This window comes from Polypterus senegalus, chromosome 7, assembly GCF_016835505.1.
Source record: "Polypterus senegalus isolate Bchr_013 chromosome 7, ASM1683550v1, whole genome shotgun sequence".
Lineage (NCBI taxonomy): Eukaryota > Metazoa > Chordata > Cladistia > Polypteriformes > Polypteridae > Polypterus > Polypterus senegalus.
Genome location: NC_053160.1, coordinates 157,249,268 through 157,268,145, shown reverse-complemented (window position 1 = coordinate 157,268,145; position 18,878 = coordinate 157,249,268). Strand labels below are relative to the sequence as shown.

Here is an 18,878-nt window from a genome sequence, read left to right as displayed (position 1 = left end):
ACAGTTCTTTGATCGATGGTGATCACCTCGATAGACATGTTAATGGGGGTTCAGTTGGAATGATAAAGGAAATGGGTACCTGAGCAATGTAAAGTAAGTCTAAAATACCTAAACAATAACTATAATCATCATAAACGAACAATAAAACAGCAGAGAAGCCGTTGATTAAATAAAAAGGCTGTAGTTATCAGCAGGGAGACATGAATCCCGTGGCGAAGAAAGGAAGAGAATGTAGAGACCGGAGCGAAAGACGGCCTTATATAGGCAGGCAGCCAACAACGTGGGAGGCATTGGGATGGGGGACCCAACGCTACCTCACACGGTGACCAAGCTGCAGGCTATGGACGTACAGTATATATGTGCGTAAGTAGGATTCAGTTAGCGTTGGGAACCCGCGTACCAAATTTCTTGAAAATGGGCCCATAAGTAACAAAGACCATTGAAAAGTTCAATATGGCGGCCGACAGTGGCATCATACCACCCAAATAAGTACGTACATTGGTTTTGGTTAGCGCAGGGAAGCCACCTACTAAATTTCGTGAAGATGGGACCATAAATAAGAAAGTTCAACATGGCGGACGTTGTCGACCATTATGACCGTTACGCGTAGAATTTCGAAATGAAACCTGCTTAACTTTTGTAAGCAGTAAGGAATGAGCATGCTAAATTTCAGCCTTCTACCTACACGGGAAGTTGGAGAATTAGTGACATTGGAAAGTTCAATATGGTGGCCGACAGTGGCATCATACCACTGAAATAAGTAGGTACATCGGTTTTGGTTAGCACAGGGAAGCCACCTACCAAATTTCGTGAAGATGGGGCCTTAAATAAGAAAGTTCAACATGGCGAAAGTTGTCAACCGTTATGATCGTTACGTGTAGAATTTCGAAATGAAACCTGCTTAACTTTTGTAAGTAAGCCATAAGAAATGAGCCTGCCAAATTTTAGCCTTCTACCTACACAGGAAGTTGGAGAATTAGTGACGTTGGAAAGTTCAATATGGCGGCTGACAGTGGTGTCATACCATCGAAATAAGTACGTACATCGGTTTTAGTTAGCGCAGGGAAGCCGCCTACCAAATTTCGTGAAGATGGGGCCGTAAATAAGAGAGTTCAACATGGCGGATGTTGTCGACCGTTATCGACCGTTATGACTGTTACTTGTAAAATTTCGAAATGAAACCTGCTTAACTTTTGTAAGTAAGCTGTAAGGAATAAGCCTGCCAAATTTCAGCCTTCTACCTACATGGGAAGATGGAGAATTAGTGAGTGAGTGAGTGAGTCAGTGAGTGAGGGCTTTGCCTTTTATTAGTATAGATAAATATTATTATTGTTGTAGTAGATTCTGCCACTCGATTTCCAGAGGTTGTTCATTTGCACTTGGATACTTCCAAAATTACAGCACGGGAACTAGTAGGGATCTTTGTGTGTGTCAGGATCCCGAAAGAGGTGTTAACAGACCAAGGGACTCCCCTCGTGTTATTTGCCTATCAGGAAGTACCACAGACCCCTACAGGGTTTTCTCCCTTTGAATTATTTCACCGCCTGACCCGATGCGTCTGGGTTGTTTTATCATTGCACACACGTGCGCTTGGAAGGCAGTCAATAAGCCTTAAGGTGAGTGATCTATCGCAAGATAAAGGGTTGATTTCAGGTACTAACGGCTCTCTCTCATTTCCACCAGACCCAAAGAAGAAATATTTTGATCCCATTCACTTACCTCCACCATTTCCGAGTTCTCAAAATGGCTGTCTAACCTCATTTCTGCTTCCGACTACAGAAAATGATGTCATTTCTGGTCCCACACTGATGACATCACTTCCGGATCATTGTGATGACATCACTTCGCATTCAGCTATGATGACGTCATTCGGTCCTACAGTTTTGATGTCATTTCCTGCCATATCCCATCCTGTCTCCGTTTTATATAAATATCTCCATTTCAGTGCTGTATTTTGTCAAATGCTTTGGTTTTTTGATCCAATTTTCAAATATTTTTCATCAAGTCCACTTTTTGATTTTGTTGGAGTCAATTCTTTTGTATTGCTATATATAGTAATAGTAGCAGAATTGGGCCACTTGTGCCATGTCAACCCAAGGCAGGGTAATTATCTGACAATGAAATGCATGGAAAACAAAAAAAATCACTTATTCTAGGTAGAAAGAAATAATAAAAAGGAGTGAATTAAATGTGGCTCTACAAGTATAGAGTGAATAAATGGAAAATCAATGTTTACTTTACACTAAAAATAACTTCACAGTTGTATTTATATTATCTGCAAATTACAATAATTCATTGACACTATAATTTACCAGCAAAGCTCATAATGACCTGCTGTCTACCATGGACACTCTCCAACTTTCATACTTAAGAAATGTGAACTACAATTAGCCATAACAACAGCATATCAACAGCTAACACAAGAACATCAGTCAATGCAATTTTAACGTCATTTGAGTTGGAATCTGCTGCCATTGAGAGCTTCTGAGCCACCATGAGCCTACTTCATCTCAATTTCAACTACATATTATAAAATATTACTAGGAAAGATGTACCTTATGTACTCTACTAATAAATATTTTTGGGTATGACCCATTGTTACAAAAATATATAATAAACAAAAATGAGATGTCTTTTTAAGAAGTGAAAAAATGCTCCAACGTACAAAACAGTCCCCAAATACACCTAAATGTTGCACTATGCGCACATTTTCTAAATGTATGAGTTGATCAGCACAAAGGTCATAGATTGGAATTTTGGAGGTTTTTAACCTGTGTTGGAAACTTCCATCCATCCATTATCCAACCTGCTATATCCTAACTACAGGGTTACGGGGGTCTGCTGGAGCCAGTCCCAGCCAACACAGGGTGCAAGGCAGGAAACAAACCCCAGGCAGGGTGCCAGCCCACCGCAGGGCACACACATCCACACACCAAGCACACACTAGGGACACATTAGAATCGCCAATGCACCTAACCTGCTTGTCTTTGGACTGCGGGAGGAAACCCGAGCACCCAGAGGAAACCCACTCAAACACGGGGAGAACATGCAGACTCCACACAGGGAGGACCCAGGAAACAAACCCGGGTCTCATAACTGCAAGGCAGCAGTGCTACCACTGCGCCACCGTGCTGCCCTATTATAAAAGATGCTATATATAAATTTAATAAATGGTTAATTAAGTTTTTTAAAAATCCACCTACTATGTTTGTTTAAGAAAAAAATCACTGATTAAATAACATGAGCAAAATCTATAGAAGTTTATTCCCACCACTTAAAAAAAAGATTGCATTATTTCATAGTTTTGCATTATTCCACAATAATTAGCCTCATTTTGCAATAAGTTTTTGTTTTGAAAACGAACTATGTTATTTTGCAAACATACTGCCTGTTGCTGCCAGTAACATCATGCATGCAGCCGTCCATTTATTGAGGGAGAGATTCAGTACACACATAAATTGCAACCAAGTGACAAGAACTGAGTAAAAGTTTTCGGTATATATTTAATTTTAATCAGGTTTGAATTTAGTAAGTTTAGTACAAATGTTTTAATTTAGGCAAAGTGGTAGCAAAGAGCTGTCATTCCTGCCTCACAGTACCATGGTCTAAATGGAGTTTGCAAATCCTCCCTGATAAAGGCATTGTGGATTGTGGATTATCTGTTTTAACACAGAATGTTGGAAATGTGCTAGTAATACTTGCCAATTAACAAAATACATTTAATTCTTCATATACCGTGAAGGAAATAAAATCCATCCCCTTTTTCAAACTTGAGCCTCCAAAAATCCAAAGTACCGCTGTGCCACCAAATATCTATAGCAACATATTGTCCACAATGTTTGTTGTTTACCTTACATCCAGGATTGCTGCAATAATCACTGGCTGGCTCTCTGAGACCCTAAACCGGGTGGATTAAATATACCCCTCAGCACATGCAGAATTAAATGTATGTATATAATGTCTGTTCAATTCTTGTCACTCTATTGCATGCTATGCACATGCTTAACCTCTTCTTCATCAGCTGTCACTAATGTGCATGTGCAGGGTGATACAGACCACAGCTGGCAACGTCTTTGTAAAACAATGCAGTAGTTTTGCATAATATCACAATAATTATTATGAAACAATTGGAATATATATATTGCAAAATAACACAATTCTTTGCACAATAAAATCGTTCTCTAAGAGTTTTCCTCCTCTGGCCTATTCAGTAATCAATTCCTGTATGACACAGGTGATCCAAAGTGATATTTTAGTATTACTGTATATCCACATATATAGTGAAACAAGATATTTTCATTTGTTTGGGGAGTAGATATCCTAATTACCCATGGAGTTATGTCAATATAGTGAGAGAAAGCATAAATGAAGGTGTGGACAATCTTTAAGTTGGACTTTAATACAAAAAGAAAAAAGAAGAAATGAAAACATATCCTGTGACCATCTTCAAATATCTGTTGCATGTACATTACAATCTGCCTCCACTCTATGCTTGTGTTTCATGTATGAGAATAAATCGTAGAGACAATGCAATGTAAACAAATAATCCCACAGCTGGAGGCACGCAACTATCTTTTCTTCTTTTTAGCCTTTTCTTCTTACAGACCCATTTGAGTTTTAACCTTTATTTTATGTAACTACTTCCATAGTGTGCTCTGTCAAAACAATTTCCCAAAGCAATTTCAAAAAGCAAGAAAAAAGCACAAAAAGTAAGAATGTAATGCACACAGAGAAAGTAAAATCAAATAAACAGAACTGCTGTCTCACAGCTGTAAAGGTCTGGATTCCAATTGCAGGCCTGGCATCTGCCTGTAAGGTAATTGAATCTTCTTGACGTGTCCGTGTGGGTTTTCTCTGGTTCTCTTGCAGATCCCTAAAAATGCATTTAAGTTAACTGGTGACTGTAAATTGGGGTTATATGGGGGGCTGTTGGTGTATGCTTGAGTTTGCCTTGTAAGGAAATGCGACCCTAAACTAGATAATGGAATAATGAAGTATGGAAGGATGCTTATATGGAGCTAAAAATAGAGCAGTGAAATGGAAGCAAACATATCCTTGCTTCAGCATCATTGTTTTCTAAGTGAAACACTAAAGTTCTGTGGCTTGTGCCTGGATACTGACAGTAAATTTAGTATTTGACATTCTGGACAATAGGGCCATAAAAACTAAGGGAGCTTTCATTGAAAAGATGTAGAATAGTGCAGTATAGGCCTCTGTCAGTTTGTCTTAGATTTAATACAAAAAGAAGTGAGGTAGATGGTAACTTGAGTTTTTTTCAGGTAAATGGAAGGATTATAAAACTTTCAGAATGCTGTTGAATTTCAGACCACTAAAGGCATTGCAGTAGGATTCTTTAAGACTTTCTCAATACTTTTTGCCAAAACTGTTTAATCTTATTCCAGTCAATATGTACAAGAAAGCAGAGCCTAGCCCAACAGCATTGAGTACATTGGCCACAAAGCAGGAATTATTGCTGTACATGGTGCCAGTACAGAGGGCACACATACATGCACATCCACTTTCACTCCTACACCAATTTAGGAAAACCAGTTTAATTCAATAACTTCATTTATCTTCTCAACCTGCTTATTCAAGGCAGGGTTGTAATACACCTGGATCCTATCCCAGCATTCATAGGGTGCAAGGCAGAAACATCACCTGATAAGGGCAACAGTTCATCACAGAGTAAACACACACACACAAATACTGTAAACTAGGGCCAATTTGGCAATGCCAGTTCACCTAACCTGCATGTCTGTGGATTATGGAAGAAAACTGGAGCATGTGAGGATGTGAGGAGAACATGACAACTTCATGCAGGTAGCACCCAGAATGTGAACCCGAGCCTCCTTGTTGCAAGGAGGTTCCTCTCCACCACTCCAGGATCTCCTTAACCTGCTCATTACTCTTGTTGCAGATCACATTGTCAAATTGTTCAAATGATTTAATTCACACATTAAAAAAACAAACTGCTTAACATAAAAGGATACTAATAATATATTTGGTGTCCATTAAAGTTATAATTGTGTTATGGCCAGCTGGCAACAGAGAAGAGGAAAACAAAAACTCCAGTGAGTAGAATTAATGGAGAAAATAAACCTCTGGGATTCCATGGTCAGATACAATACACTGTATAGTCAAAGCCAAAGTTAAACACAGGCCTAAGCCAACTGTGTGCACAGTCTTTCTGGACATTATACATCCATCCATCCATCCATTGTCTAACCCGCTGAATCCGAATACAGGGTCACGGGGGTCTGCTGGAGCCAATCCCAGCCAACACAGGGCACAAGGCAGGAACCAATCCTGGGCAGGGTGCCAACCCACCGCAGGACACACACAAACACACCAGGGCCAATTTAGAATCGCCAATCCACCTAACCTGCATGTCTTTGGATTGTGGGAGGAAACTGGAGCGCCCGGAGGAAACCCACGCAGACATGGGGAGAACATGCAAACTCCACGCAGGGAGGACCTGGGAAGCGAACCCAGGTCTCCTAACTGCGTGGCAGCAGCGCTACCACTGCGCCACCGTGCCGCCCGGACATTTTACATTGTAATATAATTATGAACTGAGCAGTCTAACAAGAAGATAAAATTAATAATTGAAAAGAATAATTTCCATGGCTCCCTGCTTCTTTAGTGTTTTTTCCATGAGAAGGAAAACAGCTTGAACGCAGAGCAATAGCATGACGTGAAGCAACATTATTCTATGATTACCCTACAGTATATTGAACATTTTTGGATTATGGAAAGAAATAGTCAGAAGAAAAAACGTGCAAACATGAGGAGAACAATCAAATGTAAAACATACACTGCCCAGTCTACAGAAACAATGAAACAGCAATGCTGACCAAAGCACCACTGTGCTGCCTGCCAAAGGACTGCTGAGAAGGTAACTGCATTCATCTATTAGAGGCACTGAAGACATGGCAGAAATGTCTACATCTGAGGCAAGGAGACAAGAACACATTCAGCAGCTGAATGACATTTAAGGTTCCACAGATAGTGATAAGTTATAGCAAACTGTGGGACGGGCCCCCCTAGGGGGGTGCGAAGTAACAAAAAAGGGGGCATGAAGATGTGAAAAAAAGAAAACAAGAATCAAAAATATAAAAAATACATCTATTGAAACCAAAATAAATTAACTTAAACTACATTCTAATACTAGAAAAATAAATATAGAGTTAGACAAATGTTGATAAAAGTTAAGTAGGTATAATAAAATATGCATCTATGATATATCATTAATTAAAAAAGAACAAATTGATATTAGTGGGCTCCTTTCAAAAAAACATTAGGGGGCGCGATTAAAACTGTTATGAAAACTCGGGTTGCAAATACTTAAAGGTTGAGAAATGCTGAGTTATACTAAAAGTTGTAGTACCTCCAAGGAACAACCATACAGCATTACACAGATGGTTACTAATAAATAAATAAACGAAAATTGCTTCAGCTAAGTAATCTTCAACTAAAAACAAAAAAGACGTCAGCCACTGTCTTTTGAGATGTAATAATATTTTTGTTACTTAGCAGGCTAATGCACTGGAGTGATTGTTGAGCCATTAGAGGAAAACAGAACCTGAGGTAGAAGTGGTACTGCTAGTAGAGTTTGCAGGGCCCCTAGGGTTTGTACTGAAATTTCTACTACTGATAAGATCCAGTGACTTAAATTTAGGGTGGTTAGTTCTGCTGAGACAAAGCATTCAAGCTACTTGGGTTCAAATCACAATCTAGTCACCATGTGTATTTTAAATATTTTTCCCGTGTTGCATGGGTTTATATTTGGGTTCTATAATTTACCTACAAACCAACGAAGATGTTCAAATTAAGCTGCTTAGCAACTTTAAAGTGGGCAGGTATGGGTATGTGATTGTGTCCGGCAATTATTTGGCATCCTGTCTAAGATCTGCTACTATCCTGTACCCAGTTCTGCTGTGGTAGTTTAAAAAATTCAGACATGAGCATCAGTAGGCTTTGCACCCTAGGAACCAAGTTACCCAAACTATTGTATAAAGTTTTGATAATTCTTTACTACTCTGATGCTGATCTTTCTGATCATAAAGTGGGTTGTTACGACAGAAATTGACAAAAACAATTCATAATTAATTGCAGAATTACAGTACTTGAGGATTCCTGTGCCATAAGTGCTTAAACAAGGTTAAGTTTCGAGTCTGGTCTTTTTCCATCCAGCCATTTTAGCTGTAGACCATCCTCAAGAAACTGACACACAAAGACAGACACACATCCATTATCGAGATATCAATGGTTTTGGTATCAGGGGACCCTAAAACTTCAAGATCCTATGAAAACCAGATTGAAATTTTTGACAAATGTAAAGCTTTCAGTCCTCCCCCATCGATGATTGGTTATGGTGGTGGAGGGCAGAAAGCAAAAATGAATGCATTTATTTTTATTCCTGCTGGTTCAAAATTGAATGTCTGTAACTTTTTCTCTTGCATCTAAGCCTTTTTATTTAACATGCAGTAACTCACCTTTTCTGTGATAAGCAGGCATACTGTAAATGCAATTTAACAAGATGTGCAAATATATTAGCCTGATAAATAATTATACCATCTAAACAAGCATACAATTGTGATCCATCGATATTTAGTGCAGTTGTGCTGACAGCCAAAGGCTATTCCTGTAGCACATGAAGGGTGAAAATCAGCCCTAGATGGGACAACAGCCCACATTTGCACATGCAGCAATTCTGGAACACTTTACATTCACCAATAATTTACATTCACCAATGTGCAGGCAGTGTGGCGTAGTGGTTAAAACTTTGGACTTTAAGCCCTGAGGTTGTGCGTTCGTAATCCCACTAATGACATTGTGCGACTATAAGCAAATCACTTGACCAGCCTGTGCTCTAATTGGAAAAATAAAACATAGAAATGTAACCAATTGTATCATAAATGTTGTAAGTCACCTTATAAAAAAAAGTGTCAGCCAAATAAGTAAATGTAAATCAATAAACCTACCAGCATGCCTTAGGGATGTTGTAGAAAATCAGATTTCCCAGTGGAAACCGAAATAAACATAGGAAAAACATGCAAAGACCTCACAAATGTCACCTCAGCCAGAAGGCAAATTAGATTATAAATGCACTGGGAAGGCAATACTACCCACTGGACCACTGTGCTGACCAATTACTAATTTTTATTTTATCTGTTTATATTAGACAGGCTCTGGGTGATTACCTAAATAAAACTATTCACTATGACATAAACTACCAGACAGAGGTACAGTTTATATACTGTATATATATATAAAGATTGTGCTGCAGGTTTGACAGGGTGGGCGGCAGTAAGAAAGCCATTCATTTAAGGACAAAATAGGGCCTTGAAATACCGAATGTGGACTACTGCAGCCTGGATGAAGTCTCCTCTTCACAGTAGAAAGTGAGACTTGCTTATTTCCACCACTGTTATTAAGCTGTGATTGAAGCTGTTGTGCAGTGAGGTGCCTATCATGTAAGCTGGTAAACCACAGAAACTTGTCTTCTGATTGAGTTGTGACTTTGGGTTTGACAGATCTCTACCTATCAGAATTTCCTCCAGTTTCCAGTTTCCTTTGGATTGTTTAGGTTACCACTGTACTCACTGACACTTTGATTTTTTTATTCTATTTCTTTAAATGAAAGGTGCACTTCTAATTGTAACAATGCTCTGTCTCTTTTCATTTGTTAGTTGCCATTTTTGTGTCCTCATCACTGGAAGTTATAACTTTTTACAATGTAATACTGTCCATGTAGTGCAGGGGTGTCGAACTTCAGTCCTGGAGGGCCGCAGTGGCTGCAGGTTTTCATTGTAATCATCTTCTTAATTTTTGATGCTGATTAACTCCTTTAGCCTTAGCTTTAATTAGCTTGACTCAGGCCCCTTAGTTGTTTTTTCCTTAATTAGCAGCCGGACAGTAATGAGACATAAAACAAGCAGGACATGACCAGCTCACCTGTACCCATCAAACAAAATCTGAAAATAAAGATGAAGGTCTCAGTAAGGTTGATCCCTCAGGTTACTAAGACATTTTAGGGGTTCTTAGAAAAAAACAGAATATCAACAGTTTTGGAAATGTCTGCTATGGCAGAAAGAGAGCAGCAACAAACCATGGAATTGAATAACGGGTTTAATTAACAGCAAGAATCAGCTTCTCGTTAAGGAACTGGTTGGAGTTTGAAGCCTCAATTTAGCTGGTCATCTGTTGGCTCGTTTCATGTCTCATTTCTGTTTTTCTGTCATTTAATGAAGAAAATAATCAATTCAGAAGACTTAATCCTTAAAAACAGGGCTATTAAAATAGAGGGAAAAGAAGTTAATTAGCAGTGAAAACTGGACACTGATTAGGAAAAGGGTTAGAAAGAAAAGCTGCACCCACTGCGGCCCTCCAGGCCTGGAGTTTGACACCCGTGATGTAGTGCTTCAGAGGGTGTAGTAACACAGTCTGTTCCAATTCAGCTTTGAGACAAACAGAGGGTTTTTAAGTAATCAACAGAAGTTGGGACACCTGTGCAAATTGTTTGCTTCCACTTGCATGGCTTAATTTACTTTAATTGCTGCAAAACATCTGTAGGTTGTAACCTATTAGTTGTTCCCTGAATAAGGCCTATTTGTAATATTCTGAAATTTCCTTCTGTTTCATTTTTGCTAACCTAAACTTTAAATTTAAACCTCTGGCAGCTTACTGCTTATGATATCTACAGGTGTCTACATCTTATCAGGCAAAAGGCAAAAAGGAAAACTGAATTGGTTACTCAGTATTCAGAGAATATTTGGTATCTATATATATAATTCACTAAGGCAAAACAACCATGGAAAGCACACCGGAAGTGGCGTGGATTCACTGAGCCGCCGACAAATAAGATACCTATGGCGCACGCAGGAAGGAGCCACGCCCACCAACTCCTGGCAACTCCGAGCCACATTGACTGTTCATAGAGGCATGTTTCTCGCGGAGGTGAATCGCCATATGCAGGGTGTAAAACGGTTTGCGAGGGGTATCCCATGGGATCCTTAAAACAATCCTTTACAACTGAGGTTAAAACACAATGAAGTAAGCAGTCTTTAAAAAACGAGTTTTCGGTTATGACGCTGTGTGTTGGTTTGTTCCGTGCTTTGTTACAATGTTGCTTTTCTTGCTGATTTATTACATTACCGATTTTTCGAATGTTAATTTTCTCCCTGTGCTTAAAAATCATTAAAAAACCGGCCTGATTATGTGGCATATGGTACGCTGCGGGTTGGCTAGTTCTCAATATTCAGTATACTCATCATTAGGCAGCTCTTACTTTTTTAAGGCACTTTTCTCTTGCCTTTCTTCTTCTTTCTTCTGCTTCTGTATGTATTTTTTCACTCTGCATTCCCACAAACTCCGAATCAGTGCTAAATTATAGACAACTACCTGAGACTTCATGCTTACGAGACGTATCCCAGCGCCTGTAAAAGAGAAGGAGTGGTAATTCAGAAACAAGCAAATGGCTGAACACAATTTCAATTTCATATATCATGGCTTGAAAGTGTTATTTGTTGTTTATCCATTTGAATGATGGTTTGTCTCTTACTTTTAGTTGCTATCCTGATCTTTAGGAAAGGCCACAATATCGAAAAATATGAATATGCTAAATACATTCTCTGTGAAAAGCTGTAAATTATTTCCCACAGCAAACCTTGTGTATCATATGGTTAGACCTAAATCAAAACTGATTTAATCAGGACATGTCTTTTTTAAGCTGAAAAGAAAAAAAACCTTTCAGTTATGTTCAAGGAATGATTTGGAGAGAATCAAATCAATGGGAATCACACAGCAGCAGACTTCACAGGAAGACTGATCAATATGTTTGTTAATAATTAACAAAAAATGTTCTGGATTTTAAGGGACTAACAAATATCCCTAATGGATTATTTCATTTTAAATTTTATTAATGTTTTAATTATTATTTTTATAAATGTATTTTTGGAGATATATAAGATTATAATATAACACATTCTGAAACCCACTTAATCCATTTCAAGGCTACAAGGAGCCAAACTCAGCCACACCAGGTGCAAGTTAAGAATGAGTCCTTGACAAAGCGTGTCATTTCATTGCAGGGCCCCTAACACACACACAGTTTTTCATATATTATGTACTAGCCAACCCGCGGCGTACCATACGCCGCATAATCAGGCCGGATTTTTAATGATTTTTAAGCACAGGGAGAAAATAAACATTTGAAAAATTGGTAATGTAATAAATCAGCAAGAAAATCAACATTGTAACAATGAATGGAACGAACCAACACACAATCATCCGTGACTGAAAACTGGCGGAGCGCCATTACGCCTTCTCCTCCCATCGCTTGAGTCGTTGACGTTTTTGCACAGTCCAGATGCACCTGTGACTCACGTAGACTTTTCATTGCTCTGTGCGGTGTTGGCTGCTTTTCTATATATAATCCACCAAGACACCCGACCATGGTAGTAGCGAGATGGGAATGGGGGTGTGGACAAAGCGAAGGGACGTAATCAGTGGGAGTATATGAGTCGCACTTAGTGGAAATTCCACGGTTTGCAACCCGAATGGGGTTCAACGGCTTACACGCGCCTCTCTGCGCTGGGTAGACACACGGTCAATCTGATGCATAATTATTTATTGAATGCTAAACACTTCTGGAAAGACACGGTTGTCTAAAACGGGTGGTGTGAGAATACAACAGTAAGTGAATGAAAAGATGGAACTCTGGAGAGAGCAAAATACAATACACTAGTGAACCCGTGGTATAACAAATGCTAAACCATGGGGTCACAGTTCATATTGAGAACAGAGATATGCTTGGAAGCATCTCCCCTTGGATATATGCAAATGTCGCGTTGTGCAGGAGGAACCCCGTCTTCACCTACAAAGATAGCAGCAACATCAGTTTGACAGGACGGGGCATTATACCTTCTCATATCCAGACCTGGATTTTCCATTAACACCATTTGTACAGCAGTAACAGGGTTACCGTGAGTAAAAATGTCATGCATTTGCATGTAAGACTGTGCGAAGGGATTAACCTGTCGTATCATGTTGTCTAGTTTAAACAACAAAATGTCACTGCAAGCGCTATCACATTCCTTTTGCAAATGTTGAGTGGAAGCCTTAGCAGAATCGAAGATATATAGCTGACTGTATTGTGGTGACGTGTCAGGATTGTTATATAAAGGAGAGACCTGGTGATAAATTTGACCATGGATTCTGAAAGCATACGGTCCTTGTCCAGACGGTTGAGCGATGTGTGCGCCCATTGACGCGAAAGCTAAAGCAGAGTTGTATTCCCTGATATGATCACAGTAATTTCGGGACAGCGGGTTCTTGCCAGTCAAGTGGTCTTCTAATAAAAGAGCCAGCATGACAACACTTAGTGGAATGTCTGGATTTGTTGATCTCTGCTGGCCAATGAAGAGCATCGCAAGAAGCACATAGTGAGGTAGGTAGGCCAATGTTATGTTCTTGGAAGTGAATGGCGGAATCTTCTTGAAAAGCTGCAGAAAGTGAATGCGATGTTTGTGCATGAACGATTTAGTGCTGTGTTGACACTGAAGGAAAGTGGAATGAGTTGTGTCGAAGCATTGCTGGCAATGTTCACATTGCATAATTCGTTCAGTGGAGTGTGTTTTTAAATGCATGTTGAGAAATCTCTGCACTCGGAACGTTTTTGAACAAATCGTGCATTCAAAGATCTGTTCAGAATGCGTTTGTTCAGTGGAGTGGGTGTTTAAATGTGCTTTGAGATATTTCTAGCATGTGAAGGTTTTGGAGCAGTGTTGACACTGAAAAGAATTCATGAGGGAATGTGTTTTGAGATGGTTAGAAAGGTATTGGCGTGCGTGAAAGTGTTTGTCACAAATTTTGCATACAAATCTTTGTGTTGAATGGATCTGCATATGGTTGTGGAGATCCATCTCACCTGTAAAGTCCTCGTTACAAAATGTGCAATTGAAGGTGACAGTGGAATGAGTTTGTAAGTGCTTCTTGAGAGCACGAGCTGTTTTGAAGCATTGTTGGCAATGTTCACATTGCATCATTCGGTTAGTGTTGTGTTTTTTTAAATGTGCGTTCAGATATCTGTGCACTCTGAAGCTTTTGGAAAAAAAGGTGCATTGAAAATCCTGTGTGGAATGCGTGTGTTTAGGGGAGTGTGTCTTTAAATGTTTTTCAGGAAGAGGAGAGTGGGTAGGTGACGTCACATTAGTGTGGCGAGCAAGTGGGTGTGCACCCTGTGTGCATATACTGACAGAGTCAAAAGAAGTCACCAGAAGGTTATCACGTGGGTATTTGAGAGGCATGAGAACCTCGTAATGCTAATGATCCAAAGGACCGCTAAAGAGCCAGGATATGAAGAGACGCTGGGCCGGATTGTAAACTCGAGGAGAGGCATGAGGACGTTCTTGGAAGTAAATGCTGATAGTAGCTGGAAGGATTTGGGACATTGCGACAATTTCTGCTTTACCCCCATAGACTCCGGATGTATTCATGTAGTCAGCGTATTGTTGAGCAGGCTGTATAACAATGCCTCTGCGACTAACAACAACGGACACCACGTCACCGAAGTTATCCCAATGTTGGCAAACCAAGGTAACAGCCATGTTATGAAGTTTGAGAGGAACAGTTTCGCCAATGACATTTTTTCAAAAAAACCCGACTGACAGAAACAAACAGTTACCTGAAGCAGGAATTTCTATAACATTGAAAGAAGTGTTGTTTCCATGAAGTACATTTGAAGCGGTAGCCATGGAGGGCAAAAGAACAGTCAACGTGGCTCACAGCAGGATTTAGACCGCAGCACAGACCAAAGCGAGTGAGTATGTGTTTGATGAGCTGTTTGAGTTGGCGGCCAGTGGTCTGAGGTGCGTTCCTGAGCACGTGGGAGGAGTCTCTGTGCGGGGCTTCGTTGTTCCTTTCGCATGGTTTTTCATTGTGGATGCGGTCGGGTGTCGAAACCAAAAAGAATAATGAAAAGTCAACGTGGCTCAGACATTCATGTGGACTCCTAGCACAGACGAAAGGGACTAACTGGGTGGTCGGTGAGTTTTTGCGTCCGGGCACACGGGCAGGCAGTGTGAATGCCTAGAGAGCTAGGGTAGACGTGGGCCAGTGAAAAAGGAGTGTTGATGTGCAGGGAAACGTCTTCCGTGTTTCCTGCAGGAGCATCTAAGAAGACACATGTTTGTCGCGGATGCGAATTGCTGTATGTAGTGTGTAAAACAGTTTGCCATGGTGCACGCGGTCGTGCGCCGTAACCGAAAACTCGGTTTTTATAGACTGCTTACTTCATTGTGTTTTAACGTCAGTTATAAAGGATTTATTTAAGGATCCCATGGGATACCCCTCGCAAACTGTTTTACACGCTGCATATGGCGATTCACCTCCGCGAGAAATGTGGCTCGGAGGTGCATGTGGCCTCTACGACAAACGAATATAAATGACGCCGTTTTTTCTGTGTCGTCACGTCTGAGTTGGTGGGAGTGGCTCTGCGACTTGTTGTATCCAATGGTCTTGGAGTTGGTGGGCATGGCTCCTTCCTGGGTGCGCCATAGGTGTCTTACTTGTCAGCGGCTTAGTGAATCCACGCCCCTTCCGGCGTGCTTTCCATGGGTGTTTTGCCTTAGTGAATTATATATATAGATTTGATTTAGAATCGTCAAATAACCTAACACATATGTCATTGAGATGTGGGAGAAACACGAGAGTAGCAAGAGAAAGCAAACTCTGCAAACACGAGGAAATGTTTAAACAGAAACACTAACCAGATGTCAGATTGCAACCTGAAAAACAGAATGTGTGAAGTAGCACCATCAAATATTGTGCCTCCTTATAAGGTTGTACTAGTATGGTAAACTTCATTAACATGTTGTCAGTCTGTAAACTTTATTTTTGGCTGTCTTACAATAATATCAGTATCAGTAATCCCAACCTCCTTCTCCTACTCCTTACGATAATAGATACTGAATATTGACAGCACCCAAATTCCCAACAGCCTTCAAGGGTGTGCTAATGTGCAGAGTTTGGGCTGAAGGTTCAGCTTCCAACAGGGCAATAATCCTAATCACAAAGCAATGATTTTAGCTCCAGGCTGCAACGTAACGAAATGTGTAACAAGTGAAGGGATTTGAATACTTTCAGAATCTACTGTATATAATGAAATAACCTGTACAATCTTAAAAATAAAGGTGCTACTTCAGAGCAATACCACAGAGAAACCATTTTTGGTTCCCAGGAGACGCATCAATGTGAAGGTTCCAGAAAGAACCTTTTTTATTTAAGTCCATAATAGGCTTCGTAAATAATCACGAATAGGTGATAACAGATTTGTAAAATACCAGTAGTGCTTTATATAAGTCCAAGTTTTCTGAATCTGTTAATGTCCTGGTAGGTAGCCTACATTAAGTGAACAAGTTCTGGTTTTTCTGCATATTAGAACGTTTTCAAAGCACAAAGAACCAACTTCATATGCAAAGAACTCTCCCCAGAATGAAATAGTTCTTTCTCAAGCGATGGTTCCATGAAGAACCACACAACCCAGTAAAGCATCATATAGTACCATTAAAGAATCTTTATTTTTTACAGTGTATTAAGTATGCAGAAAATATAATGTGTCCTAAAATTATTTCACATTAAATTCCAGTCTAACTTGAATGTTGTTAGTAGTCAAAGGTGCAAGACAGTGTTTCACGTTTGTGTTGAATATGAGTTAGTTATGAAAACAGACACATGCACACTGTCTCACATTTACAGTACAAAAATTGTATGGTTTGGAATTGTGAGGTGAACTGAGAATGAATGTTGGAAAAGAAGACATGTTTGGGGAGCATGCAGACCGCAGACAGAAAGCAGCACATGTGATGGTACACAATTCAGGGTTGGTTATAACCTTGCACCCAATATAGTCAACAGTATATAATATAATATAATATAATATAATATAATATAATATAATATAATATAATATAATATAATATAATATAATATAACTACTATGGTGGGCTGGCGCCCTGCCTGGGGTTTGTTTCCTGCCTTGCACCCTGTGTTGGCTGGGATTGGCTCCAGCAGACCCCCATGACCCTGTAGTTAGGATATAGTGGGTTGGATAATGGACAGCTAATGTGACTAGGGAGCCAGCGCTATGCGCCGTTGTGAAGAGGGGGGCTGAATGCATCCCAAGGAGACGCGATCACTCCTCCAAAACCCCTCTTAAACGGTGATACAATGGGAAACAAATAACACTTGTTTTTTTACCTCCTCTTTGCTCAATCAGCTGCTGAATTGCTGCTGGTGTTGTGCCATGTTATCTGCATTTCGTGCAGCGCTTTGAAAGTTTAAAAGTCTGTACAGCAGCTGTCCTTTTGTCTCAATGCCTTGTCTCTCTTCTCCCCTAGACATCCTCAAACACTATTCAATCTCTTTTTGCTGTTCCATTATTTCACAGAGTAATATTTTCTGTTTTTTTGCGCTAATGCGATCTTTACTCTCATTTTTTTGAGACTTTTGAATTTTCCTACTTATTATCTCTAACCTGCTCTGCATGTGTATCATGGGACTTGCTTCCAAAGGTTGTAAGTAAGAGCCTCTCTGTCTCTCTTCAAAAGATCATGTCTCGTTGCAGGAAAAAAGTTTTGTCTTGTCACAAGGTTTTTTTTTTATAATACAGAGATATAATATAATATCCACTAGTTTGCTTCATCTATTCACCTCTTCTTTTCCTGAACAGTCTTATTCCAAAGCAAAGTCTCTGGTGACTGCGTACTGTATTTTGGCAAATATAATGAAAACTCAAGCACACTTAAAGCACAGTTAAAGATGCATTTTAAACTAATTAACATTTATCTGGAAAGTGGCATTAAACACAAATACCCATACTAGTTCCAAATAGATATTGAACATTCTAGATTTGAAAACAGGCCTCTAGAGCTGTGTGGAAGCACTAACCATTACAGCACAAGTCCACATTAATACAATATATATCATCTACCTTGATATTTAATGAAATTTGAAGGCTGTGAGAGGCTGAAAGCTACCCATGCAGCACTAGACACAAGGCAGGAACTAACCCTGGTCAGAGTGATAATCCATCAGCAGGACCCATACTCCCACCCACACTCCCAGGGTCCCAATTTAGAATCACCAGGTGGATCTGACAGGCACATCTTTCCTGATGTTGGAGGAAAACCTGAGCACCCAGAGAAAAACCCATGAAGACATGAGCAGAACTTGGGCAGACTCAGCAAAAACAAAATTACTGGTTTGTGAGATTTAGAATCCTGAATCCATGAAGTGAATAGACTAACCATTGGTCCACAATATAATATAATATAATATAATATAATATAATATAATATAATATAATATAATATAATATAATATAATATAATATAAATGGTAATTCTGTTTTACAGAACTGTTCCAAATAACTACATAAGCAGCATGTTTGGAAATACTGTATACAAACTTGAACTGTGAACATCTTAAAACCCATTTCTTTAAACAGAATGTTAAAAACAGATCACCAGTTTGATAAATATAATGATAATAATGAAAATGTTCCGTACCTTCTTTTTGAAGTGCCCAACAAACACTGACAAGGTAAGTTGTTTACAACAGCACTGAAGTTGATTTAGTCTAGTGATTCAAGCTTCTTCCCAATGTGACTGACATTGCAGATGCCATGGTATTCTATTTTTATAAAATGATGATATGATTTCAAGCTGAACATTACCACTTGCCAAGGCACCACTTCTGGAATTTACAACATGTAGGTCAACAAGGGCCAGCTTTCAATGGGACATCATGCTTGCATGTAAGAAGAATCAGTCATCAGTACTATTTACAACACCATTTAATGTCATAGGAGCGCTCAA

The 18,878-nt window shown here is 39.5% G+C and overlaps 1 protein-coding gene across 1 annotated transcript in view; it reads right to left on the bottom strand.

Annotated features, from left to right (window-relative positions):
- Positions 1 to 18,663, bottom strand: part of lrrc2 (leucine rich repeat containing 2) — a 130,928-nt gene extending 112,265 nt beyond the window's left edge. The window contains exons 1-2 of the mRNA XM_039759434.1: positions 18,570 to 18,663; positions 11,291 to 11,438 (exon numbers count right to left, since the gene is read on the bottom strand). Coding sequence (XP_039615368.1) covers positions 11,291 to 11,415 — 125 coding nt within the window. The 5' untranslated portion in view covers positions 11,416 to 11,438; positions 18,570 to 18,663. The remainder of the gene's footprint in view (positions 1 to 11,290; positions 11,439 to 18,569) is intronic.
- Between the last annotated feature and the right edge of the window lie 215 nt (positions 18,664 to 18,878).